A 26,230-nucleotide genomic window follows, 5' to 3' on the forward strand; every position below is an offset into this window, starting at 1 on the left:
TACCTCATAAGTGATGCCATGTGAGGTTTAGACCTGTCTTCGGACAGTTGACTAAACAAAAACATATACTGTGGTACTGAAATGTCATGTTGTAAAGAAACTGAGCAGAATTGCAGTCAATCGCAGAGTTGAACTAGTCAAAACTTCACCCAGTGTTGGGTGGTACCTACTCTTAAATCTTAACCACCTTCCAGAACGTTGCACTTTTCTTCATACAGATTGCCTGCACACGGGTAAAGCTATTTCATCCTTGCTGAAATAGTCAAATAGAAATGTTTTCTGTCCAAAGTAATGAAATCTTATGGGCTGTATTCAGTGCTGTATTTCTAAACAAATAAGTGCCCTGGGTCTGGGAGTTCTGTAGTAGGCCTACTGATAGTAGTCGTCTTCATCATATCATCATCAGACCACGGGACTTCATGCACTAAAAAGCCTGAAAATATACATGCAACTATGCAGTACAAACAGTTGAAATACCGGTATGCGCTAAAAATGGAAAAAAGTGCAGTAAAAAGTATACTTCAGAGGTTTATTTGGTTTAATAATACGATATAAATGATAATAATTTAAAGTAATAATTTTATTGGCAAATACAGTTACATCCCTTCAATATAATCACCAGCGTGTTCCTATATCTTTTGCCAAGTCTGTGGAAACAATTGAATGTCGTTAGCGAGGTTGTTTCTGTTGATCTCTCTGATGGACTGCCCTCCTGCATGAAGCACTGATGCAATATCTGCAAACCTCTTGCCTCTAACTGGTTCTTTCAACCATGGAGACAAGTCATAGTCACCAAGGACACATGTCAGGGGAATACGAAGGATGTTCCAATACTTCCCAATCTCATCTCTGTAGCAATTCAGCCACTGCTCCCATGACATGACAACGAAAATTATCATGCAAGATGGAAGGTGGATTCTCTCAGGAAATGTGGATGTTTCCGCCGCATAGCTGCACGTAGGTTGTGTTCGAGAAAATGTTGGTAGTACGCTGGTTTAACATTTTGGTCTTGAGGTACTGCATGGCTAATGATGACACCTTCACTGTCGTATGTCACCAGCATGACTTTCACCTAGAGGGTTCATATCACACTTTTTTTGGCATGGTGATCATTTGTGGTGTCATCCATTAGCATTAGACTGACGCTTTACTCGAGACTCGAATGCTCGTGCCCACGTCTCGTCAATGGCAACAATACATTGCAGGAATATATCCCATTTGTTGTGGTATCTCTGTAGGTGAAGTTGAGCTATTACTTATCGATGCCACTTCTGTGCTTCTGTCAGCTATGAGAACCTAGCGTGTTGAAATTTTTCTCATGTGGAAGTTTTTCTTCAGGATGTGCCACACAGTTTGTTGACCGAGTCCAACCTCGATGAATAATTCTTGTACAGTCCAGAGATGGTCAACTCCACTTGTCACAAATGGATGGGTGACCTGTGCGAATCACATGTGCCGTCTCATACCGAACCGTACGAAATGCAGAGACCCATCTTGCAACCATCTGACACAGTAGTGCATCGTTGCCACAAGCTTCAAGTAACCTTTGATGACATTGGCGCGCATTTCTACCACGGGCTACCTAGATTTTTATCCACGATCGTTGCTCACGTTTAGTAAACACGCTTTAGAGGAGTTAAAAATAGTGCTCTACATTTAACCCCGCACAGTAACATCTGTTGTCATAGCAACTGGTTTTATCATTTAATACATCGACAATATCGCCAACTACGATCACCAGTTATCTTGTATCACATGCGAATGCACATGACCCATACCTGGCAGTGTTGCCACTACTTTATTTACAACCCATGTATATTAATTACTCATTTTAAATACATATATGAATGGATACACAATGGATATGAAAGATACACAAGGATTTGAAAGGGGAAGACCCTCGAAATATGCATTTATGTAAAATAAAGTTGACTTCATTCAAACATAGAAACCATGATCAGCAAAAATCCACTTTTATTTCTGGAATATGTCAAATCAATAAAAACATGCAACTGCATGAAGTTCCGCGGTCTAGTAATCACCATTTCTGCAGGAATGTCACACCAAAATACATAGGTTCGAATCTAGATATAGAGTAGACCTCACTATGAAATTTTTAAAATATGAATAAAATATGACTTTTTATAAATACAAAATTTGACTATAAATGAAAATCATAAATGTGCCCGGCCTCGACCCTGGTGCTGCCAGGGCCCGACAGGCTTAAAATACACTTCTGGCTCTACACACTGCAACCAGACAAAATAGTAAGATGTATTTTACACCTCTTACAAAAAGAAGTATCGAAATATTTAAAGTGGCATTATTTTGTTAGTTCTGGAAGTACGGTAATGGCAGGAGAGTGTGATATGAAGTGGGGTATTCGTTATTGTAAAATGTTGTGGATGTCTACCATTAAATGAATAACTATGTCTTTCTTTATGTTTTTTCTTACATTATTTTTCTTATGAAATTCTATTGAAGGGACAGTTGCATCATTTTCTCATTTATGCCTATAAAATAATATATTAAGGATGTCGAGGGAGGAGGGGGGAACAGAGAATGTACAAAAGATCATTATCGAGAAAAACAAGTTTTAATATCTGAACATTCCTGGTTTACCTGTGTACCAAGTGTTTGAGATGGGCAGAGCATGCAGCACATATGGGCGAATCCAGAAATGCATATTATAGAGTGTTAGTTGGGAGACCAGAGGGAAAAGGACCTTTTGGAAGGCCAAGATGTAAAACGGTAAAAAAGTAGATGGGAGGATATATAAAAATGGATTTGAGGGAGGTGGGATATGATGATAGAGATTGGATTAATCTTGCTCAGGATAGGAACTGATGGCGGGTGCCAGAGAACCTCCGGGTTCCTTGAAAGCCATTTCTAACTAAGTACCAAATGTTTAACATTACCTTACACGGACATTTCCACTTTTAAATTTTTTGTGATTATATACAGTAGCGTGCAAATTAATCCGAACAACGTAATTACTTATGCAAAAACACTCAAATGGGATAAAAAAAAAAAAAGGATCTAAGACATACCTCATAATGTGTGTGGCCTCCCTTGTTCCTAATAACAGCTCTGAGACGATTTGGCATGGATTCCACTAATTTCCCACAAATATTCTTCATTTCTTCATCGCGAAACCATACACCAATGAGGGCAGAAATCATCTTCTCCTTTGTAGAACAATCCATTTTTTGCATTCTTCTTTTGCAAATTGACCACAAATTCTCAATGGGGTTGATGTCGGGTGAGTTGCCTGGCCAGGGGAGTGCCTGAATATTCTTCTTGTTGAAGAATTCTGTAGTTTTTCGAGACGTATGGCATGGTGCCAGGTCTTGTTGGAATACACCTCTGCCATCTGGAAATGATTTTTGCAGCTGGGATACGATTCTGGTTTCCAATAAGTGAATATATTTGTCAAACTTCATCATTCCCTTAATAGGTATTAATGCTCCAGGCCCTTCATGTGTAAAACAACCCCAAAACATTACTTTAGGGAGGGTATTTGGGTGCTTGTTGGAGATGAGCTGCTGTTACTTTTTCGGATCCTTTCCGTACGTAAGAAACACGGTGACTGTGGACCTCGAAATGAGACTCATCGGAAAAAAGTACATTCTTCCAGTCATTCACTGTCCAGTGTTGATGTAGCGTTTTTTGCACATAACAGGGGTTAGCAATTGCTTCTTAATAGGCTTACGAGCCCTTCGTGCAGCTTCCAAAAGCCTACGCCGCACTGTTGTGACGTGAATATTCGTCCCAGTGGTAGCCATTAACTCGTGGGTTAAGTCGACAGCAGTTAGTCTAGGATTTAATTTACTTTCCCTGACAATTAAACAATCATCTGCAGGTGAAGTCTTCCTTTTCCGGCCACAGTTTCCTTTTTCTGGGGTGTGATGGATCCAGTCTCCCTGTATCGTTTTATGATCGAATTAACAGTAGCCAAACCGATGTGACATTCTGCAGCAATTTGCCTCTGTGTCATAGAAGAATGCTCTGCTAAGGTTATAATTTTAGACCGTTTTCGTGGAGTTGTATGTATTTGTGAAGACGACAGAATGTACACAGAATTGCAGTATTAAGTCTTCAACACAACTGAAATGCTTATAAGTACAAAACGACAGGCAAAATGTCACATATTATAAAAAAAATAATAACGACAGACCTTCAACAATGGAATTACACATACTACAGATGTCAATTAAAGCGGTATGAGCAGCTGTGAGGCCAACAATGACAGAAAATGTGAAAATATGTCGTTCGGATTAATTTGCATGCTACTGTATTTCTGTAATCCCAGTTGCCAACTATACAATGTGCTATATACCATAAATCGCTACAAATAGACATTTGTTTTCCCCAACACCTTCATATGCTAGAAATCTTCATTGTTAAGTTTTGCATTAATTTGCAGCCAAATGATTTTTAAGTTTAGTTTTATAGTACTCTGAGCTTTTAATGTGTTTTTGACTTTGTTTTCAATATTGTGAGATTTTAAAGATGTCTGTGGCTTTATTTTCAGGGTAATGAGGAGAAGGTGGAAACTACTGAGGCTTGCGCATCAGCTGAGGCCACAGAAGCTGCCCCTCAGGTTGGTATAATAGTTTACGTTCCTTAAAATTGCCGATCCTAACTTCTTCTCAATTAATGGCTGGAAATGTGAGAAATACGAAGAGATGTAGTGATGATTTTACATAAATACATGAGCAAAACTTTATTTATATTAAATTTAGTTTGCAATAATGAATGGTTTTATATTATGTCTATGGACACTTTTATTGAGGAGAGAGACAGAACAAATGAACGCCTGGGATCTGTTTCACAAAAGTACAAATTACAAATGTACAGGAATTAGATCCTGTAGCTACAAATGTTTCACAAATCATTCGGAAATATTCCTGTAATTATAATAGTGATTTATAAAAGGTAGGTTATGGGTGATTTATACAGCCTAATAGGCTTGAATTTACATGAGATAGGTCATGAATTTTGTTGAAGTTAATATCAATAACACGACCAATAACCATGGCTGTGAACTGGAATAGAATGCCAACTAGAACACTACAACTAAATACAGGGCAATTACGTATGATTCATCAGGTTTTAAGTCAAATATTTTCGAAAACTATGGGTGCAATATGTTTGTGCTAATCATGAATTGAAAGAAAAACTCTGAAAGTTTATACTTTTTCATTGTTGTAACTCTGGTGCATGTACACAGACGGTAGCACAAGCATAGTTTTCAAAATGGTGTCTATGCAGCAGAAAGTGTTCACAGTTTTGGAATATGAGATGTCATTTTCCTTTGTTACTGTACAGCGTGCATTCCGCAGACAATACCCTGGAACTACACTGCCAACTCACCAAAACATTCTGTGATGGCATTGACAATTTAAGGCAACTGGTATCAGTAAAAGCAGTGGATGCCCAAGTGTTTCTAATGAAACAGTGGAGCTAGTGAGGGCGAGTTTCATTCGCAGCCCTCAGAAATCAACATACTGATATTTCGCAATCGACTGTATGGAAAATTGTACGAGCCCGATTGCAAATGAAACCGTACTGCATACAGTTACTACAAAAGCTAAAACCTGAAGACCTCGTCAAACGATATGAATTTCGTAATTCCATGCAGGCTGCTATGAAGGAGAATGATGGTTTTGTGGACCTTCTAGTGTTTTGTGATGAAGCTACATTTCACTTGAGTGGCTAAATTAATCGCCATAATGTATGCATCTGGGGTACTGAAAAACAACGTTTTTACAATGCAACATGTCAAGTGTATAAAAATATTTTAATTTTCATAGTGACATGACTGACACATTTTAGTGCCATCATCATCAACATATGCAACAAAAAGAAGTGCTCCTTACAGGTTACATCTCGAAATGTTAGCAAATATCTTGAAATAATAACTACACTAGAGTTTTAAACAAAGATTTAATTTGCATCACGAGTGTGTTCATAGCAAATAGTTGGCAGTATTTAATTCGTGAGTGCTATTCCGATATATGATTGATAATATGGTGATTGTAATTTTGAAATACAAACCATATTTAGTGTTCAATTCGCAAATACATCAATGTGAAATTCAATTACTGTTATAAGAACATACGCAACATAGTTTTATTAAAAGTAATATTAAAATTTTCAGGAGAAACTATCTGTATCTTATTGAAGTTTCATTCTTCATAATGTTTAATGGGTTCTGTGATTTGCTATATAATCTATTGTGAATATCATACTGCATTCCGAAAAAAGTAACTGTTGAATAAACACGTTAAAAAGCTGGAAGTTGTCTTCTTGAAATTAATTAAGATCGTGATTTTCGGAGGGAAAGGAATAAACTAAAGGAAATTAATTTTTATATTAAAGTGGATCCACATATGCCACCAGATAATGCACATTAACACAAGACACAAATTATTGTACGATCTTGCCTATCAGAGAAAAGTGGAATCGAGAATGCTTTCCAATAAATTAAAAAAAATAACAGCTGATTAAATGATACACAACACTTCACATGGGTATAAAAGATTTATTTATTTGTGCATCTAGTAGATGCATTCCTTCTTTATTCGCGTTGATTTGATTATAGCATTAATTCTCTGTAAACAACTGACATCGTCATCTGTGGCTGACCTGTTGAAAATCTGACGCACCATCAGTAATCTTGGCTCTGATTGGCTAGTTGGCTAGTTCAGTGTAGCCAACACATGAGAAGCCATGAGCATCTAGTGCCAACATTAGTTTAAACGGGTGGACTGCCAGATATTTATGGAGAAAATGGAAGCATGTTTAAACTGAATAGTAAAGTTGAACGGGTTTAATTTGTCCCAAGTTTAACTAACTTTGGAGAAAACGGCCCTAAACGATGCATTATAACTGCCGCCATTTGTTATGTTGAGTCTCAGCTATTGTGAAATGTATCTGCTAAAACGGTTTAAGTACATGTCACTGTTAGAGCACTAGCTTTATCTATGGTGTGGCAGCTCCTTTACTTGTCTGTGTCCCATCATTGGACTTGGAAAAATTTCTTGCGGGACACTAACTCAGTTTCTCCGAATAATTTAATGTTTAATAATGTAGACCTTAGATAGGTGTTTATTAGAGATGGCACTGTGACTGTTGGTGGTTCTCTATCTGAGGGATGGCAATAAATTGATAAAGTAATAAAATTAATATTATTGAAATGCTGCTTAGAATCTGTACACTCTTACTGTCTGACATTAAAAAACAGCTGAAAAAGTGCATTTCCACTTGAATTCAGTATATTGATGCTTGGATTATTGTTAAGATTAACAGTCTTACTCTCTGTGAATGAGTGATTATAAGTTATTTATCAATAATATATGCTGTGCGTTCAAGTTCTAAGATGTCCATTTTTTTTTTTTTTTGGTACTGGGTGCAGATAGAAACATGCAATTGAGCTTAAAAGATGTGGGCACTTGTGAATGTGTGAGACAAATGGCAGCGCTGTACGGCACACAGAACACGAGTGGCTGCAGCAAAAGTTAGGTGTTTTTGATACTTTAAATGGTGACGTTCTCATTACAAGACCAGTTCATGAATGTAATGGTTGTATTTGCTTCTCTTGCACAATTCTGCTGTCCGTTTGGCTGATGTGTGGCCAAGACTCTTTTGGTTCATTGCCACAGACGTTTGGTCCTCTTTGAACTGTCTCACTCACAAACACACATTTTTCACATCCATGACACCATCACCGCATGTCTCACTCTAACCCCATTTCAGCTTGGTTGATAGGCTTTCCCCTCTACTCACACTCTCTACCATCAGTGAAGGGGAAGATGCTTCTGTCCATTTCACAAATATTCGACTATTTGACTTTCAACACAGTGACAAATTTCATTATTTAACATTTGTACCAGTAATCTTTATTTCGGAAGTCTACACTAAGCGTTTGTATTTAATTTTCTTTGCTGTTAAAATCAACTAGCACATTAAAAAGCTACTGACAGCAGAAAATAAATGTTTTCTTCACCGCTATAATAGTTGCTACTCTACGGCATACAGAATGGGACAGTCTGCACTGTGTCGTTCCCCTCTAAATGCATACTAGAAGCTAACATTCCTTCAATTAATTAATTTATTAGTTGAAAATATTGTATGAACAGCACTAAAATAATTATACCCAAACATGTAATTGTCAAACATCTGTATGGCTGTATTTTATTATTTACTTAGTACTCTATTTAATATTTTATTTTCTCGTGTGTCCAGCTTGGGGGGTGCAGGTATAAGAGGTAACAGCTACCATCTCTGTCACTGACAGACTAGGTGCAAGTAGAAGGGGAAAGAAATTCATTTGCATCCTCTCAACTTGTATGAAATGTCGTTTATGTACTCACAATGAATGTCGATGAATGTCACACCACGCAAGAGGAGAAACTGGGTGATAACACGCTAGTTTCGTAATGAGTAGGGTGTCCAGACGTCCTCTTTTGTCCGGACATGTCCTCCTTTTTAGGCCTTTGTCCGGGGTCTGGGCGAATTTTAAAAAAATCAAGGAATGTCCTCCTTTTCATAACTTGTATGCCTGATATTTTGAAATTGCCTGCTTTGACGTCTTTTCAAGTAATTTTTCTGTAGTTGGCAGCAGCATTGACGGAATATACTCTTTGTCAAAGATCATTACTCCCTTTACTCCTCCTTGTTATGGTCGTTGCTCAGAGGTAGCTAGTAAATCGAGGTGCGAATGTAAGTCTAAATAGATATTTTCTATTCTCTTCAATAATTTTATTGTAGTTCCCTTGACTTTCATGTTTAGCTAAGTGTAAAATCATTATTACTAATTTGTCGCTCATAATGTCGGGTCCATACACATTGCACAATTGGTGATGGATCTCTGCTGAAGATTGCTTCTGAGTGTGCAGAAATTGAATAACTGCACGAATCTCACAGTTGGCAGGAACCATTTTCTCCTATGCTGTGCAATAACTACGGCTGTCACAAGACAAACTGCACTGCATTATTCCCACATACCCCGCTTGCACATTCCCATCCAACTAGGCATGCCATCTCTGGACGCAATTGGAACTTACACATAAACAGGATAATTAATTAAAGTTGAAAAAACGGATATCAAGAGAAAATCGTGTTAATCCACTCTGTGTCACTGTTATGCCCTATCGAACTTTCGAAGCATTTCTCACAAGCCAACAACAATGTCTATTGCATTAAAACCTAACGGGGAAAAAACAGGCTATTTTTGTCTCTAAGACATTCTTGAAAGATGCTGAAGGTCACAGCATTTTAAACGAAAAAATTTCCGACATATATATTCTAAATAGAAGTGAGGTGTGTGTTGTGGCCTCACTCATTTCTATTTCTCAAAGGTATAGTTCATCTTTACAATTACAATAAATGCGAACCAGTGATATTTACTTTGTGTCGTCCTGCTAATCCTCCATGCATAAATCTTTCAACCAACGTGATACTGTGGAAACCAAAGGATGAAGCTGTAAAATATCTTGGAGTGCACTTAGATTGCCGTCTATCATGGAAACATCACATCAACAACAAAGTTAAATTGACCTACTCAAGACTCGCTAAATTATATCCGCTCCTCAACAAGAAATCATCTCTAAAGCTACAAAATTGCATGCTACTTTACACATCTCTTTACGACCTCTACTGCTTTATGCCTGTCCTGTCTGGGGAGGAGCTGCAATAAGTGAAATTAAACACATCCAGTCATTTCAAAATAAAGTCCTACGAATTTCACTCAATTCTCCTTGGTTTGTCCGTAACAGCCAACTACACAGAGAAACTGGTATTGACACAATCAAACAGTTTATTCATTCACAAGCTAAGAAGTTCTATAACAACCTAGAAAATGTTCCAGGCACCATCCACTACTCTCTCGGAAGGAAGTCCACATTTCCCACCAGAATCAAGAGCCGACTTCCAATGGACCTCATATTATAATCAAAATTTATCATCACACCAACCTATGTAAATAATTACTTATTAACAATTATTTTTGTTGATTGAGGAGCCCAATCTAGGCTGCCCTCAATTCAGTGTCATGTATTGTATTTATATTTTATTTAGAAATGATCTGTATCTGTATAGCGCTAAATGCGCTGATCGATCAATAAATTATAAAAAAAAAATCTTTACAATGGCGGAAAACTGTTCCTCTCCGGAGCTATAAATCACAATGTCTCATCAACCAACATTTTAGAATGAAGTGATACATCAACATTATAAAAGAGGATCAAAATGTTGTCTTGGCCAGCACATGTTCTGTCCAAATATTCAAGAGCTTTTCGCTTCCAAATCAAGGGATTAGTATTTCCGACAAATATAACTGCTGGCAAATCATTGAAAATAATGAACTTTATTTTGCAGAATAATCTCTCCTTGTTTTTGTTTATTGTCAAAGTCAAAGTGAATATTGTGAGGTGGGGGGGGGGGGCTGTTAACACAGCCTTATTGGACTAAAAACAGTTAACATTTTCTCGCCATATAGTTCAAAATTCAGACTTCATATAAGGTCTGGAGTTTACATCATCATCATCATCATCATCATCATCATCATCATCATCATCATCATCATCCTGTCAAGTACTAGTCCCAAAACAACTGTTACGGCCTGAAAAAGTGATTTTTCTTGCCATCTTTTCATAGGTCGACCAAGTGACTGTTTCCCATTTGGACGATACTTCATTATTGCCTTAGGGATCCTGGATGAAACCATTCTTGAGACGTGTTCCTTCCAGTTTAACTGATATCTGGAGATATAGTCCAGTATTGATGACACATTAAGTTCTTGCAGGATATCTTCATTTTTCTTTCGATTCCACTTAGTGTAGCCCAGTAGCTACAGTAGTGGTCAAAATAATGAGTGTGCTACAATCTCTATATCTGCCTACTATATACACTTATATGTATTTATCTTAATTTGAGACTCACCTAGTGACGAAATATGAAGTCCATACTACGTTCCTTCCTACTGCAGAACTTTTCAATTGCCCTGGTGTTAAACCCCTCCATCTTGGACATCATACTCTTTTCTATTGACAGTATTGCAAGAGCAGTGAGACGATCCTGGGACATAGTGTTCCTTAAAAACCGTTTTTATGCGTTTCAAGCAAGAAAAACATCTTTCTGGCTCAGCAGTGGTCATTGGTGTTGTAACCAAAATATTTAGCAACTTCGTTACTTCACGGAATGGATCCTGTAAATTGTTGGAGACTATGTATTGTAACAATTGAACAGACATCTATATTTTGGAAGTTGGGTTTTCCGTATAGAACTCCAAGTTGTGTCTTTAACACTCTTTTGTTCAGTACAGTATAGCTGTTGACAGCAACTTCAAGTTCGCGTTCACGAAAATTATACGAAAAATTCTCAAAAATGTTGCTGTTTAACAATTTTGTTGCGTCTAGGTAGCTTAAAGACTGGAAATGGTGAGTAGTTCCTGAATTATACAGTCACATACTTCCTTGGCTTCAATTTTCTGGGATTCCATTTTCCATCGCTTGCTAGCTGATTCAGGAGGAACCTCATAGGCCTACAGGTAGATGGCAGCAGCAGTCTGATATTTGAATTACCAAATACATTGTAAATAGTTCCGAGTTCTTCCACAAACAAGCATTCTTTCGTTATGGTTTACTTTTGCAATCTCCAAGCTGTGTTGTGCTGAAGCTGACTACAGCACTTTCCCGCGTAAAAATAGCCAATCAGAGCAGTGATTTCAGCTTCGCACATGCGCATAAATGTCTACATTCTCATACGAAGTTCAGAGTAGCACAACGAACCCCCTGAGGCACCAAAGAGCGAAGACTAAACACTCGATAATGCGTCATGAATATAACTACGGGAAATTCTTAAATGACAGATCAGACACTATGGTATTACAAATACATTATTTGAGCAAAAATTATCACTGTGCTGTAGCACATAGGGATGGCCCGCCCCTGATGTAGCCAGCTGTTCGGCACATGAATCTCATCTCGCAAGCTGTTAGTCTGCTTTCATCTTTTGTCCTTATAGTCCACGCTTCACTCCCATAAACTGGAGTTTACAGAAAGTAATAACTGTTGGATTCATTTGCATAGATCGCACTTTAGCCTTATTAACAAGAATCGAGTTACAGTTTCTGTCATATTGCTAATGAACTATTTTCATGGCAGCAGGAAGGAGCCGCTGATGTAGCAAAGGACAGTGAAGGTGGAGAGAAGAAAGAAGAGGTTGTAGCTGCCGAAGTTGAAACCAAGACAGAGGAGCCTGCCGGTGAAGCCACAAATATCACCAAAGTGGAGGATCAACCTGCACAGGTTGAAGAACCAAAGAAAGAGGTTTGTGAACAATAGTTTTGAGTATGTGGAACTTGTGCCCACAGTACTTGTGATGTGTGACGTTTAATTTGTCAGATAAATCAGTTACAATTAACAAATCAAGAGTTTCTAGTTCATAGATCACTTTTTACATACATATTTTTCATCATCATCATCATATTCCAGGCACGAAATTAGGCCACTGTTGGCCTGTTTCGGTTCCAGCTATACAGGATCCAATAGACGTTTCTGTGGACGTCCAGGTCGTCGTCGTCCTTGAGGGTGGTATTTTAGCATTTCTTGGGGTGTCCGGCCAGCTTCCATACGAGAAATGTGTTCAAGCCATCTGTTTCTGTATTCTGTAATTTTTTCTTCTAATGGCTGCATGTTGAGTTCCTGCAGTATACCCTCGTTCCTCTTGTGGCCCAGAAGTGTGTATCCTGCAGTTCGTCCCAGATATTTCATTTCAGCTGCTCTTAATCTGCTGATATCTCTTTGTTTCAGAACCCAAATTTCGCTTCCATAGACGAGAGTTGGTAGTGCAAGGGTTTTATATAGCTTCATTCTGGAATGTTTCTGTACTAAACTTTGTTTTAGGGTATGGTTTAGCAGTCCTAATATTTGTAAAAATTTGTTAATTTTTCTGCTTACATCATTCTCTCCTTCATATGATATATTACATCCTAAGTATGAAAAGAAATTTATCTGTTCTAAAACCACATTTTCAACAACAGTTTTGCTTCGGATTGGGTTTGTACCTTCAAATGCCATTATTATTATTTTTTTTTTTCTGGTGAAATCTTCATGCCATGTTCTTGTATGATTTTATTTAGTTTAACTATACCCATCTGTAAATTGTCTTCGGAGTTTGCAACTAATACTTGTCGTCCGCGAAAAGAACTGTGTTTAGTCTTATGGAACTTGAAATTTGAATTCCCAATTTGTACTCCTCACACCAACAGCGTATTATTTCATCCATGTATATATTGAAGAGACTTGGTGACAGTGGACAACCTTGTCGTACTCCTTGATTTATGGATCTATAGTTAGAAGTAAAATTATTAAATTTTATATTTATTTTATTGTTACATATATAATACTCACTTTTGCCCATGTAAATACCATTCCTTTGCTATGTTAAGGAATTCGTATGTCGTGTATAAAAAATTTAGACTGATCATTATACTTATTGATTTGGATATTTCAAGGCTCCTTTGATTTTATGTAGTTTACTGCCAAAGAGTATGAGATTTGGTTGTTTGTCGCCCATAATCAACCTAGTTCCAAAAATACAATACGGTACATAGCATTGAAACTATTCATTCCTAATCTCACATCTCGTAATATTTTGAGTAACGCCTTAATCCAAAACAAGGCATGAAAACTGACAGAAAATAAACCACGTTTATCTTCTAATCTTCCCTCTCTTGGGGAGGATATCTTAAGGGCCGAATTCATAGTCAACACTTATTGTAAGGAAACCCTTAAGCAGTTGCTTGTAATCATTTTCAGTTCATAAATCCCACTGAAGTTAACACTTAATCAAATAAGGTAGCTTGTCAGCTTACTCAAGTGCTTCCACATATGCATTGTAATCAGTTGATTCAGTATACAATGGATGATGATTATGATTTTGATGAATTTATTGAGTTCTATATGAATATGAAAATGAAAATGTGTTTCGGCAAAACAAAAGATATATCAGAGATATGGAAAACCCTTTAGAGATGTACAATGACCAACAGTTTAAGAGGCGATACCATTTCGACCAGAACATTGTTGTGGATATTCTGGTGTCTCTCATTGAAATTTATAACCATGACGTTTACCGATTTCACTACTGCTGGAAATACTGGTCGCTTTAAGATTTTATGCTATATCATCATTTCAGGTAGTTTAAGTGGTATTTTTTTCGAAAAGTATTCAGATGCCAACGAAGTGTTATTTGCAGTTTCGTTTGTATTCTACCGAAGGAATTAGCTGTTAAAACTTTCGTAATTATATCACTTCTATTTTGTTTACCATAAAAATAACTGAAAAATAAATTAAAATGATTTAATTATAGGAATATTTTCGGAATTTGCATTAAATTCAACTGCAGTTTTGTTCCATGTCAATTTCTTCTTTTGGAGAGAACAATTTATCAGATCTTTTACTTTCGACGATATCTCTATATTTCATTACTAGTTCTCTTAGCTCACTTCATTCTCCTTCTGTAAAATGCTTTCTCGACATTTTGTATAATTTTTAGCTCTATAATATTTTCTCGTGTATTTGTGTACAATAATAATGCCGATTTAACCATTTGAACGTGCTGGAAAACAATTGAATGTACGAAAGCACTCACGTCTAGCCATGATGCCATATTTCTTTCGATGTCAATGGAATGCTCAGTGCATATGAAAGAGTAGCAGCTCTGCAATATAATCCAAAATAAATGCTAAGGAAATGCTCATTACTTATGTGTTTCCTCGTTTTATAAGTGACGACTATGAAGTCGATCCTGAAAGTGATATCTTTAAGTTTGTTCTTTCTGGGTTTCAAGTATATATATATTGTGCTTAATATGAAAATGAATTTCTTAGAGTAGGCCCTACAACTTCACAATAGCTTGTCATTGCATGTAATAGAAACTTTCGATACACTTTATCCAAGCAGATGGGGAGAAGGATAGTTACTTGGCTGAGTTTGATATTTGATGGTTCAGACTTGCTCTATTTACGGTGTGATGCATTAATAGAGTAAGATCTTAATTATTGTGTAAAAAATGAAAAATCAAATGAAGCCACATCATTATTCTTCTAGCTCTGTTGCTGGAAAATATCGAATGTCACTGTCATCAGTGAAGAATATACCTTGTAGATGAAATACTGTCAAGCTCTCGGAAAGAGTGGAGAGGTTGCAACACTGCATTTTGCATTGCAGCAACCAACACCAGCCAGGGAATCCGAGCCAGCAGCATCCGTCCCATCAGTTGAAGAAGTCCCTCCCCCACTGCCTGCCAGTCCTCCACCTACAGAGGTTGAAGCCCCGCCAGTTACACCACAGGAGAGCACACCTGTGCAACCCGCTGACTCAAAAGATGCTGTCGAAGTCCAGCCAGCATCTCCAGCTGCCGCAGTGAACGTAGAAGAAACCAAAGTTACTCAACAAGAAACCCCTGTTGAGTCACCGAAGACTGAAGAAGTGGCAGAGACAGCACCAGCACCGGCACCGGCTCCAGAACCCCAGGCTCCACCGGCACCGGTTGAGGAGAAGGCTGGAGCTCCAGTTGAAGAGAAGACTGAAGCTCCAGTTGAAAAAAATACGGAAGCTCCAATTGAAGAGAAGACTGAAGCTATAGTTCAGGCTGCAGAACAACCGGTACCATCAGCCACTCAAGTGGAGGGACAGAAGGCAGAGAGTGCACCACCAGCTCCAATTGAGACCCCAGCTCAGGTAATGCACTTGCTTTTCTTTCCAAATCTCCAAAGACATAATTGTGCAAGAAAATCACAAGCAATCCTAGTGGGACATCAACGTCTATTATGCAATATTACTCCTGCTCTTCCAAAGTTAAACGACACAATAATCCTTTTGCTTCCTGTGTTAAAAACCTTGGAGTTTACTTTGATACGCATTTAAACTGGAATAACCAAGTAACCCACATTACCAAAAAAGTGCTTTCCATACTTACATTCCTTAAACAGCATTCGAAAATTCCTTCCGCTATCACTCAAGAAAATACTAGTGGAAACACTAGTAATGCCCCACTTCGATTACTGTGATTTTCTACTGACTGACCTCAATGTCAACCAGTCGCAAAAATTACAATGTGTTCATAATTCTTGTGTTCGCTTCGTCTGCGATGTCCATCGCGCAGACCACATTACCCCATCCTTCCAAATTCTAAACTGGCTATGGCTTAACAAACGTAGAAATTTTCATTCTCTTGTTCTCCTTTTCCAAGTCCTTCACACTTCTACACCTACCTATCTTGCCCCCCCGTCTCAGTTACCTGTCATCATATCATAATCTCTTCACACGCACGCAAAATAGCCGCATACTAGCCATACGAACACATAAGAAATCATCGTATTCATCATCATACACAATCTCGCTCTTGCAATTGTGGAATACCCTACACAGTGACATCAGAGACTGTCGGAATTTAGTAGCGTTCAAAAGCAAGCTTATTAAGCATTTTCTTACTGCGTAGAGTAGGTTTAATTTTTACTTAATCAATAAAAGAAATGCTTCTCTCTTCTTAACTTTTACAATAAACTGTCTAGCTTTTATTAATCAGTTAATCTTTTAGTACTTTGATTTTTATTGTATTTGTAAATTTAATATTAATTGTAATTATAATTGTAATTGTATTCTTAATATTGTAGTTGTAATCCCCTGGTAAAGGGGAAGAGAAGGCCTGATGGCCTTATCTCTACCAGGTTAAATAAATAAATAAATAAATAAAATAATTTTGTATCAAGTCACGTCCTTTTTAAATATACAATGAGATACTGTCTGTTGGTACTGTTTTCAGTACACACATGAAAACAGTAACAATTAAATTTCACACAAATTGTGGGTACTGTGGGCATATGTTAAATTTATTCAGAGTGAATTAAAAGAAGTAATTCCAATTAGCTAAGATACACATTATTCGAATTGTACTTTTCTCCATTAAAAATGAAGGATGTTTTATTTTAAAAGTTATATGATGATGACTTCGTGTTACAGGTCGAGCCAGAGCCTGTTCAGACATCTGATATCAAGGCACCAGAAACACAAGGATCTGATCAGGTGAGCTGTTTAAATATCATGTACATGGAAACTTAAAATAAGGGAAAATGAAAATTCCCGCCAATGTGAGAGATCAAGTGCAGTTGGTGGTATTTCTTTAAGAGGAGAGGATGGTATTTTTTTAAACTTTTTTCCTATTTGGTGTAAAATGTTAATTTTTTGTATGTAGAGAGCTCATAGCTGTGGCAACTCAACCAAATAAAAATATTTTGGAAAAAAAAAAAATATTTGGGGGACCAAATTTGAAAAAAAAATATACCCAATGCAGGATTGTACTAAAACCGATTTTAAAGATAGAATCAAACAGTTTTTTGCAATGTATTTGCAAAAGCATGTTCTACAAACTGTCTGTAACAGAATTTTGATATTAGTCCCTACGTTTGTAATATAACAATTAAAATTTAATAACAATTTTCTGATTTCCTTTCTTGCAAACAAACAGACGTATTTTTAAAATGAAATCAATTAACAAAATTCTGTTACAGAGAAAAGTTTCCTAACAGTCTAAAGAATGTGTGTCCTAAATTTCATGCATGTATCTTTAATAGTTCAGAAATTATATCCATATTTGTCTGGCAATGTAGCAAAAAATGAAGTTACTGGAAACCAATAAAAGCGGGTGTGTGATTTAAAAATCCATAGCGCAGGAAGTTTAAAAATGACGTCTCAACATCCGATGTTGGGATCCTTACAGACTAGAACATATTAAGACACTGGAAAAGATTAAAAAACGGGCTCTCAAGTATTGTCAGAAAAATTCACCATTAAAATGGGACACACTCACGGACAGGAGAACGCGAATTCGATTATGCGCAATGTTCAAAACATACAGAGATGAGCCTGCCTGGAGAGAAATAAAAAATAGGTTGCAGCCGCCAAATTACTCTTCAAGGAACGACCACTCATATAAATTGAGGGAAAGAAGACAGAGGACGGACACTGGAAAGTTTTCTTTTCTTAATCGTACTATCAGGGACTGGAATGCTTTACCTGCAGACTTACTAAAGGCTTTACCAACAAACAAAAATGTATTTAAAAATAGGCTTAAGGACTTTATTAATAGACGATAATTATACACAGTATTTAAAGGGTGTAATTGATATTTTGTTATTGAAGTGTTGTATCAGTGAAGAATTATGTTGTGTCAGTGAAGTATGTTGAGTAAGTGAAACGTGTTCCTGTCAGTGAAGCTCTATAGTTTATAGTGGCAGTGCAAAGTATTTGAACAGTGAAATGTTTTTGAAGTGTTAGTGAAATCAGGATAGAATCAGTGAAATGTGTCGTAGTTCCAGTGCAGTGAGTGAGTTGACAGCGAAATGAGTGTAGTGTTGAAAGGTACTTGCGCAGATATGAACATATCATACTCGTGGGTTTTAGTTCGAACATAGGTTTAAGGAACAAATTAGATTTACTTTAAATGTTATTTTAACCGATCGTGCTTCATTTAATTTAGGATGTTCCCTGTTGTTGTTATTATTATTATTATTATTATTATTATTATTGTTAGTATTAATTATTAGTATTATTATTAATTGTATTTTTTATTAATTGTGTTTATTATTGTCTTTATTGAGTGTAATTAGTTATCACTGCCACCGGGTATATACCCATTGCAGTGTGAATAAATACATTCATACAAGGGCACAAATACCCACAAAATGTTATGCAATGCATTCCACACATATCAAAAGGTATTTTAAAGAAGAAAAAAACATTTTTTTTTTTTTAATTTAATTTACCAGAAACAACAATAAAAGTGGGCGAGTGATTTAAAAATCCATAATGCAGGAAGTTTAAAAATGGCGACTCAACATCCAATGAGGGCACAAATACCCACAAAATGTTATGCTATGTATTCCACACATATCACAGAGTATTTTAAAGAATTTTTTTTCTTTTTTGAAAATTTCCTCATTTTTCACCAAAAATACCATCCTCTCCCCTTAATAGGCTCGACTGCTAGTCAGCACAGTTACTGGTTGTTGTTGTTGTTTTCTAATGCCAGGCGTTTGACAATAAAGTCATTTGACCTCTTGCACTCCAATATTTTTCAAAGATATTATCATGACCAGCCACTGAAGCACAGATTTTGAGGTGTTCCGAATCCATTTCTTGGTTGATTCTGTACCATTAAAGTAGTCCCCGCCCGGAGATCCGATTGGGAGACAATTTTACCTCCGGATAATTTTACCTTAATGGTACTCATTTCATATTGGAGCGGATAAATGGCAAGTTGTAGCCGATTTAAGTGAACACCATATTTTAACGTTTTGGTGGCTATTTCATTCACACACAACCCCCAGAATGTCTGGAGGACCACACCTGCTGTTGGTCGACGGGTCCATTGGACCTAGCTGGGAGATCTTGTTGATCACCAGCTTTCCCTCCTTAAGGCACTGGAGGACGATTTTAGTGCCATAGCAGGTCAGCACTAGGAACAGAAAAGTAAAAAGAGGAGGAGGAAGGAAAGTGAAATGAACCCCTAGGCCTCGAATGCTCTAATGCTGTCGGGGTCGAAGAAAGTAAGAGTTCAGTCAGAGGACTGGATAGGAAAGGGTAAAGAGGGAATTAGGTATTGGATAGAGGAAAATTATACCAAATTCAGTCATTAACTCATCAAGCTCACCAGTGCTAATGGATGAGTAGTCCCTCTCTTTAGTTCAGCTTGTAAAATTATGCTTACTAACAGCTGCACCACGGGAAGGTAGGGATGGGACATGGGTATTTGTCCAGGTTGGTTCCTTAAAGCCTTCAATGGGAAGGATTAATGGCTCTCCCCCTGTATCCGACAGATACTGATGTACTGTACCCTTATACTCCTATTTTTTCTCCAATATCTGTCGAATACAAAAAATCTAATCAATAGTCGATCTATTACGCCTAAAACCACACTGATGATCCCCAATAATTTCATCTACATATGGAGTTAATCTTCTCAAAAGAATATTGGACAAAATTTTGTACGACTTCAACAAAAGTGATATTCCTCGAAAGTTACTACAGTTAGTCTTGTCCCCCTTCTTAAAAATAGGTACGATTATGGACTCCTTCCATTGTTCTGGTACAATTTTCTTTTCCCAAATAGCAAGCACAAGTTTATAAATTTCGCTAGATAATGCGCTTCCACCCTCTTGTATTAATTCTGCTGGAATTTGATCGATACCTGGAGACTTGTACTTTTTCAGATTTTCTATCGCAATTTCGACTTCAGAAAGTGTGGGTTCCGGTATGAATGGCTCAGCAGTTTGTATTTGAATTTCGTCCCGATCATTTCTGTTTGGCCTATGTATATTTAGTAGTTGCCCAAAATAGTTTTTCCATCTGTTCAGGATTGAATGAGAGTCTGTAAGTAAGTGATGCTATAGTAAATGAAAATGGAAAAAAAAAGTTCCCATTCTCATCAAGACTCGAATCAGGATCTTGCGATCTCGCATATCAACAAACATAATGGAAAATCCTTCTGTTGGTCCTATGTTTGCTCTGGAAAATGAGGCATGCACTGACACATGTGACATGATTGAGTTATATTGTTATTGATGACGAAGCCATAGTTAAATTTTATTATACAGAGCTATTACCATCATACATCCCAAAAAAAAAAGCAGCTGAGTGACCAGCTGCACGCTAACCATTTCTCCTCCGCAATCGAGCTCCAATAAAGTACATAAGATAGATGTTATTTTATGTTTGTGAAAGTTTTAATTTTTGTTTGCAGGTATCCACTGAAACAGCCGAGTCGACAACAGACCAAACTGCTGTTGAAGAGTAAAATTTCTCTCTTATCCACTGTGGTGAAATCAAGTTACAATTATTGGACCATTCATTCCTCATGGACGCAGAGAGTTGCGTGTAATTGATGTGTAGTGAGTGTTGTTGTGGCCAGTTGTCAGCTCAATGGAAGTACTTCCAAGGCCTAATCAGCTCAATACCCAAGCAGCACTCTATGGACCAATACCTTGAATTTTTAAAATAAAATCCTGCTGCCATTTAATTTTTTTAATGTGACATCTCGAAAAAAAAAATACTCAAAGTAAAATAAAAAGGGGGAGGGGGGTTGGAAGAAGCTCATGGCCACCAACAAGAGATTGCTTTCCTTTTACATAGCCATACGGTGTGACCTTTTGTTGGTGGCAAGTATACAGTTTGTAAAATAGCTGGGAGAATAATTGTAGAATTGCTTGACTGTTAGAACAGAATGTGGGAATGGGTTTTCTATGAATTTCTATGTGTAGGTCTGATTTGTCAACTGCATCACACTCATACAAAAAAATACAAAACAATTTTTGGAAAATTTTTTTACAATTTTTCAGAACTATTTTCTTAAGATGTTTTTTGTATGTGTACTATTTAAATATTTTGTATTGTTAAATGAGTTTTCTGCTTTGTTTAGATTAGAATTACCGGTCCAGAAAAAAAAAAAGGTACTTGTAAACCTTGGATCTATATTTGGGGGAAACTCAAAACAGAACTTTTAAACTTTTACAGATCTCTACAGCAAATAATATATGTTTGTTCATTAAATAGACTGGTGTACGCTTGATGTATCCATAGTACAGTACTTACCCTTGCAGCAGCACGCTACATCTGGCTGGCAGCTAAACTAAAATATCTTCATACCCAACGAAACAACGAATATTCCTTTTCCCTGGTGTTTCGAATATGTTTACAAAGTTTGTTGGTGTGTTCAATAGTCATTGAAACCCCAGATATAATTTGATAGTTATTCTGGTCGTCAAAGTGTACATGTGTTATGGACAAAATAGCAGGCATTCATTATGATTGTCGAAGTGTTACCACCGATTCATACGCCCAAGATTTTACAGTAATCACAGTTACAAGAGTGGATAATTTTATTTTGGTCAGTTGCAGGGCATACTTAAAGAACGTAGAGAAATAAGTTCAACCCAGATTCATGTGACGAAAGCTGTGAAGGAACCTGTTTGTTGGTAGTTATGGTTGTGACACCGTACTTCTCTGTAATTTCTGTTCGTGCCACAAAATAATTCACTCCGAATTTTGGACAGCTGAAAAAGTTTTTTTGAATGAATGTCTGCAAATTCAGCACAAATATGAGACAGCTTAAGAAGATGGTTGTGTTCCTATTGTAAGTGAACACGCTATGGGTGAAAGCTTAGAATAGCAGATAAGCAAACACTGCAGGTTACACAGTTCATCAGGAAGACTGTGGAGTTCTGTTATTGTCCTCCAGATGGAAACAAATTGCAACATTATACAGACTGTAGAAATGGTTTATAATTGTTTGATGTTCTTCCCCTTCCATTTGCTTTCAATATATGTAGCATACAAATAAAAACAGGTGCTTATAAAGACCAAATCTCTGTATTGTGAAACAGTAAGTTAAGGAAACATGTAGTAGTAGTGGTATTAGTAATAATGATAACGATAATAATAAGATATCATCATTTATTACTTTATACAAGTTTATAATTTTAAATACTAAATCAAAACTGAAATGCTAACACGAGTCAGGTTCACAGTTACCAGCAGGTTTCCCTTTTGGAGACTCCAACTCGATTGTAACTGGTCCATCATTTTGAATGTTCACTTGCATGTATGCTCCAAACTTGCCGTCTGAAATGGAAAAAACATAGATATGCAGTGACCACTTTCTAACATAATAAAGGGTGGTCGTTACAATTTGTGTATGAGTGATCTTTATTTCCTCTCTCTTCTGACCACCAAAAGTATATAAAAAGAAAGCCATTAAAAAATATAGTAAAAAATATAGAAGTGCCATTATTGTATTTATGTGGAAGAAGACCATCCGTGTTAGAAACGTAAGCATTATAAAATTTCACCGTGCACATGAAATTGTGCACACTTTGGATTTGTTCTTGTCTCATTCGTGATTAATACTCTATGGTGATGAAATCTATATAATATGTACATAATTGATTTGAGACAAGGTGTTAATAATACAGTGCAGGTTGTAGTTCCGATTATTTTAAGAACATTTTCTAGCTTAGGTATACCGGGTTTTTGTTATAACCATGTGAGGAAATAGCGATCTCCAACCACCACGTCATTAACATTCAATTCATTAATTTTTAGATCATTGGGGCATTGGCTTATGCCAAAAATATACTATGAATCCTTGCATAAGAGAGTTGCATTTTAAAATAAATAAGTTGCATATGGATTATATGTTAGCTATTATATGGGAATAAGTTTTTATAGAAATTCATTATTCTTAAATTATCGGTGCATTACATCTTGCATCAATAAGATTGATTTATTGTATAGAAGCTTTGCTGTACATTGTGTATCACAAGAACCTACACTTTCTTTTCTTACACAATATTTGGAAATAAAAGGCTTACTATAACTTCCTACAAGTAAACAACGTTTTTATGCCTGGCTTTTCTCTAAAATGGATTAAAAATATTGAGGTGTTAATCTTATATGACAGAGAAGGAATTATTACCAATAATCAGGGCCAGGTATTTATGGAGATCGCGAAAATCACGACATAATAGATATACAATAGATTTTTACTAATCTTCACGAATTAAGTGATTCTGATTAATAATATGCGGATAAAACAATCGCGACAAATCGTGAAATAGTTCCAATAGCGAAATATGAACACATTCGCGAATTATTACTATTGCATCGTTTTATAGCGAATTTGATATTCTGAGTATTTTTTGTAACTGTTTTTTTTTTTTCGCTTTAATTTGTTACATATCCAAGTAGGTTACATTACGTGGCATTTCAGGTGTTCTGATTTTATTAGTGAACTCTAAAGAGGGAGCGTTCAGCAATTCACTAATAATTTGAAAGTGTTAATTTGAGGGCTGCAAGTTTTTTTTTTTTTTTTTTTTTTTTTTTTTTTTTTTTTTTTTTTCGTTTCTAATGAATGTGTGTTAAATACAGCCTCAATCCAACAAATATTGTCTACTGGCCATACCGCACCTTTTCCAGAATCCAGCGAACTTTTAATGTTGATTATTTGGAAAGTAATATTCTTACTGAGTTAATACTCCAATTCTAAAATAATTATATTTTCCAAAATTTCCATTAAACTCCGCCAAGAGTACAAATCAATCTCCAACAATCATCGCCGACACCAATATTAAAAAAAACACAAATGATAAAATTAATCTCCATAAATAACTGCCCCTGCCAATAATGAATGAGAACATAAAGTTTTATGTACTACAGGTGAGTATCCACTTTTACATGTTCCTTAACATAATGTACGTTAAGATAAGACAAGTAGTACATCTCAAAGATAAGTAGTACATTGTATGAGAAGTCAAGGTTCTCTCCCCCTCCCCCCGCCCTCTAATGTTTTTCTGGGGATACAGAATAATTAACCTTAAATAGAGGTTGATACTAAATAGGGGTTTGCTACTTTTGTTTAAAAATGTTTTAATACTTTTGAAAAATGCAATTTATTTGTAAAAAAAAGTTGCAATAAGTAAATTATGGACAATACTGTACAAAAAATGTAAAAGTTAAGGGGAAGCTGGGTGCCTATCAAGTCTTCTTCTTGCCAGCTTGGATATCTTATCATTTGCATTTTTTTCCATTTTGCTAATTAAATGAACTACTTCTGAGAGAGAAAGTGTTTTCCTTTTCACAGCCATTTTTTTCTAGTAATATGTACAGTAACAGTAAAAAAATGTTATCTCGTCACTGCAGTAGTGCTGACATCACACACCTCGGCGAGCACTACAAAGACAAGAAGCAATTGTCATGGATGATGGCTGCTACATCCATCATAATCGTATGTGACTGGTTCTCGCAAAGGGCAGGAATTAGCAGAATGTCTGTGTTCTGTTCTGCTGTGTTAGTCTGCTTGTGATTGGTTCTTACAAAGGGCTGGAATTAGCAAACAAATAGGAATGCAGCTTCATGTAGACATGGTGAGAGAGGGGAAATCATGTGATGGCGAGGCAGCATCAGTGCCAAGTTATTGATTCTTCAAGAACTTTGTATGTTATACATTTATTTTTAGCATTAGTCAAGATTTAAAAAATGATTTAAAAAGAGTTTTTAAACTAAAATACAGTTTTCACACCAAAGAGAATAAAGTTAAATCTAATATAGAAATACATTAATCCTATATAATAATAATAATAATAATAATAATAATAATAATAATAATAATAATAATAATAAAAATAATAATAATAATAACAATAATAATAATAATACCACTTTCTGAAGTCGAAATTGCGATAGAAAATCTGAAAAATTATAAGTCTCCAGGTATCGATCAAATTCCAGCAGAATTAATACAAGAGAGTGGAAGCGCATTATCTAACGAAATTTATAAGCTTGTACTTGCTATTTGGGAAAAGGAAATTGTACCAGGACAATGGAAGGAGTCCATAATCGTACCTATCTTTAAGAAGGGGGACAAGACTAACTGTAGTAACTTTCGAGGAATATCACTTTTGTTGACGTCGTACAAAATTTTGTCCAATATTCTTTTGAGAAGATTAACTCCATATGTAGATGAAATTATTGGGGATCATCAGTGTGGTTTTAGGCGTAATGGATCAACTACTGACCAGATATTTTGTATTAGGCAGATAATGGAGAAAAAATGGGAGTATAAGGGTACAGTGCATCAGTTATTCATAGATTTCAAAAAGGCATATGACTCCGTTAAGAGAGAAGTTTTATGTGATATTCTTATTGAATTTGGTGTTCCCAAGAAACTAGTTCGATTAATTAAAATGTGTATCAGTGAAATGTACAGCAGAGTTTGTATAGGTCAGTTTCTGTCAGATGCGTTTCCAATTCACTGTGGGCTAAAGCAAGGAGATGCACTATCACCTTTACTTTTTAACTCTGCTCTAGAGTATGCCATTAGGAAAGTCCAGGATAACAGAGAGGGCTTGGAATTGAATGGGTTACATCAGCTGCTTGTCTATGTAGATGATGTGAATATATTACGAGAAAATCCATAAACGATTAGGGAAAACGCGGAAATTTTACTGGAAGCAAGTAGAGAGATAGGTTTGGAAGTAAATTCCAAAAAGACAAAGTATATGATTATGACTCGTGACGGGAATATTGTACGAATGGAAATATAAAAATTGGAATTTTATCTTTTGAAGAGGTGGAGAAGTTCAAATATCTTGGAGCAACAGTAGCAA

General features: G+C 36.3%; 2 protein-coding genes across 5 annotated transcripts in view; one reads left to right on the top strand and one right to left on the bottom strand.

Moving 5' to 3' along the window:
• The window catches only part of LOC138715458 (A-kinase anchor protein 200-like), a 420,917-nt gene extending 397,457 nt beyond the window's left edge, over positions 1–23,460 (top strand). For 3 of the 4 annotated variants that reach the window (XM_069848378.1, XM_069848380.1, XM_069848381.1), the window contains 5 exons: positions 4,535–4,603; positions 12,171–12,335; positions 15,240–15,752; positions 17,034–17,096; positions 20,812–23,460. In XM_069848378.1, the coding sequence (XP_069704479.1) occupies positions 4,535–4,603; positions 12,171–12,335; positions 15,240–15,752; positions 17,034–17,096; positions 20,812–20,865 (864 nt within the window). In that variant the 3' untranslated portion in view covers positions 20,866–23,460. The remainder of the gene's footprint in view (positions 1–4,534; positions 4,604–12,170; positions 12,336–15,239; positions 15,753–17,033; positions 17,097–20,811) is intronic. The other variant, XM_069848382.1, reaches the window with a different exon arrangement.
• The window catches only part of Dtd (D-aminoacyl-tRNA deacylase), a 29,054-nt gene continuing 25,330 nt past the window's right edge, over positions 22,507–26,230 (bottom strand). The window contains exon 4 of the mRNA XM_069848383.1: positions 22,507–22,688. Within this exon, the coding sequence (XP_069704484.1) occupies positions 22,573–22,688 (116 nt within the window). The 3' untranslated portion in view covers positions 22,507–22,572. The remainder of the gene's footprint in view (positions 22,689–26,230) is intronic.

This window comes from Periplaneta americana, chromosome 15, assembly GCF_040183065.1.
Source record: "Periplaneta americana isolate PAMFEO1 chromosome 15, P.americana_PAMFEO1_priV1, whole genome shotgun sequence".
In the NCBI taxonomy this organism is placed as follows: domain Eukaryota; kingdom Metazoa; phylum Arthropoda; class Insecta; order Blattodea; family Blattidae; genus Periplaneta; species Periplaneta americana.